Below are 2,764 nucleotides of genomic sequence, written 5' to 3'. Positions count from 1 at the left end.
AGTGTAGAACAGAGTAAAAACAGAGTAAAGAGAGTAGGAAGAATATGAGAATTTTGGAGTGTAATGAAAAAAGAGATAATCTCTTTTCTTACTTGATTTAGTTTCTAGTTACAATCTAAATATAGACAATTACAAAGAAAATATTCTACCTAAGATGCTATGCACAATTACACACAATGAAAGTGACATCTCCTTAAGTTTACATGTGATCTTTGTTTGACTTCCCACTTGCACAAACTCGCCAATGGCTCCATGTGAAGGATCTAGAAGTCTTGTGACCGCTGGAGGCTGTTCTTCATGAACTGGACTCGCTAAGCCTCCGAACCGTACGGACGGCCCATCCTCGTGGTTGTACGGACGTACGGACAGTGGTGTAAGTTCTCATCTCTCTCTTATCACCTGCAAAAAGACGGTAACATCCTTTTGGGACACAAGTGGGTTTCTATGCTTTGTCGATCACCGACAAATTAAGTTTTGGTTCAGATGGAAACTTCCTTTACCGACTGAATCAAACGTTCGAACACCTTTTAATTTAATTTATTAAGATACAAGTCAAATAAATGCGAGTTTCAAGAGAAGAGCATATCTATATACAATGCAAATAATAAGAGACTGTAGATCGAAGAAGTAAATTAATTATTTTTTGTTTTATTTCTTTAGTATGAAAATCAGATGACCTGTGTAACAACTGAATACACTTAGTAAAAGCTTTAAAAAAGTGAAAGAAGATGATTTACAGTCATCATCTTTTCTTATTTAGATTCCGTACATAACAAGCAATAGAAACGTGAGGGGAGAAACCAGACCGGAGCTTTTGTTTTTTCTTATGGGCAGAAAGTGACTTCGTAGTTAGCTCCGGTACATGTGAAGGTACTGGTTTCGTCGTCATAAGCGTAGCTATAGGCGTCAGGGCACGCGCTCTTAAAAATCCTCGAGTAGTTCGTGGGAGGACAAGTTTGCGGAGTATTGTAAGCTCCACGGCAACAGTATTGATCGGTATTAAACTGTGCACATGCACTCTTGCACGCCACGACATTGTTCTGAGGACCCAAGACCTTAAGCTCGTTAGGGCATCTCGCATTGAGGTCAGCGACACAGCCAGCGTACTTGCAATTACCGGATCCTCCTGAAGGCCTTATCCCCAACTTTACATTGTAACCGTCGACAAGGCTCACGTCGTAGAAATCCTTGCCGCCATCGCCTACGAGGGTGAATTCAGCCAGACTTACGGGAGGAACTCCGCCGCCGTTACATCTTAGACCGCCGCAGTCTCCGGTGACGCATCTACCGTTACCGGCGCCGTCAAATCTGCAACCGGTACGAGCCCAGAACCGGCCTGACCATCCTGCAGGAGCGTTGAGCTGTCGGGAAGCACCTGGAGTCAGTTCAAATCCGCCTTCGCCGAGCTTGGGTCCTCTGCCGGCGAGACTTCCGGCCCAGACGGTGGACGGACAGTTATTCCTAATAGTGAAGACGGTGGCGGAAACAGCAATGCTGCCTGCAGTATTGAAACACAAACACAAAAACATCAAATATACGAAACAGTTTAGAGAATCATAGTGACAATATATGTTGTAATCGAAGACGATGAACAATAAAACAAAATATTATCGAAAATTATTCTCCTTAGAAAAAAAAAATTATTCTCCTTAGAAAAAAAGATAAAACAGGTGAAGTATGTAATAACGTAAGGAGAAAGATAACACATAAGTGAAACATAGGAAAAAAAAGAGAGAGTGTGTGTTTGATGTTGTTACTTGTGATGAACACGAGGAAGAGAATGTTAAAACTAGAGATATTTGCCATTTTTTTCTTTAACGGATATCTTTTGTTTCTCTGTTCTTTGAATGATGATGATGAATGTTAATGGCACCGATCGTCGATCTATATATAGATGGGGGTTCGAGGGGCAGCGACGTAATCTTATAAAATTTTAATCAATTATGATTTTTGCTTTCTTGATAGATATTTTATTTGGCTGTCTGGATTTTCTTTGTCTCAATGGTTTTTTCTTCCATTAACTTAATTACTATCAACTGGTGAAAAAACAATGAGAAATCCTAATTCAATATTTCGTTTTGACTCGGCCTTGCCATTAGGGTTGTGATGTTATTTGTTGCATGATTTGTGATTAATTCACGACTATGAGATTTAAATAGATGTGTCTAATTGTGATTCAAAAATACGAGATTCGATCCGGATAGACATATTTTGTTTGTGATTTACTAGTCTTACATCCAGATTGATGTGTTTGTTGTGACCCACGATCGTATTATACCTACCGATCCTCAATTAGTCAATTATAAGACCCGGATAGATGCATAAGAGGGGATTGGCAACTTGAACGCGCCATCGCTCGATCGAATCCTATAGGGTTTTAGCTAGGTCATACCGGCCGGCCACCCACGAGCCATCTAGAATATGAACCCTAGACGATGTGATGGGCAAGTATATGGGAAAGGAGGCACGCAAATCATGGCTGAGACATCACATATATAATGACGTGGTAACTGTTAAGATCAAACCATTTTTGACAAGTTCGTATCAAGTACCGTTAAAAAACAACCCACGACGTGAGAAACCATCTTTGTAGATTTTATTTTATTTTAGTTTTTGTGAAGCAAATGGATGACTTAAATTAAATTAAAATGTTCAAAGAGTATTCATCCAATTTTGTAACAACTGAAATAAATAAGTTAGAAAATTATTCAACTTATTTAATATTTAAAAAGTTTAAAAAAAAAAAAAACAAATTATGGCTACA

The 2,764-nt window shown here is 39.0% G+C and overlaps 1 protein-coding gene across 1 annotated transcript; it reads right to left on the bottom strand.

Annotated features, from left to right (window-relative positions):
- Positions 1-628: 628 nt before the first annotated feature.
- Positions 629-1,862, bottom strand: LOC104702238 (pathogenesis-related protein 5-like). The gene is made up of 2 exons (XM_010418062.3): positions 1,758-1,862; positions 629-1,498 (listed from the first exon to the last, which is right to left on the bottom strand). Exons 1-2 carry the CDS (start codon positions 1,804-1,806, stop codon positions 825-827), a joined length of 723 nt encoding a protein of 240 aa, XP_010416364.1. The 5' UTR covers positions 1,807-1,862; the 3' UTR covers positions 629-824.
- Positions 1,863-2,764: the final 902 nt, after the last annotated feature.

This window comes from Camelina sativa, chromosome 7, assembly GCF_030686135.1.
Source record: "Camelina sativa cultivar CO46 ecotype springtype chromosome 7, ASM3068613v1".
Classification (NCBI taxonomy): domain Eukaryota; kingdom Viridiplantae; phylum Streptophyta; class Magnoliopsida; order Brassicales; family Brassicaceae; genus Camelina; species Camelina sativa.
This window is presented reverse-complemented; position numbering and strand designations above follow the sequence as displayed.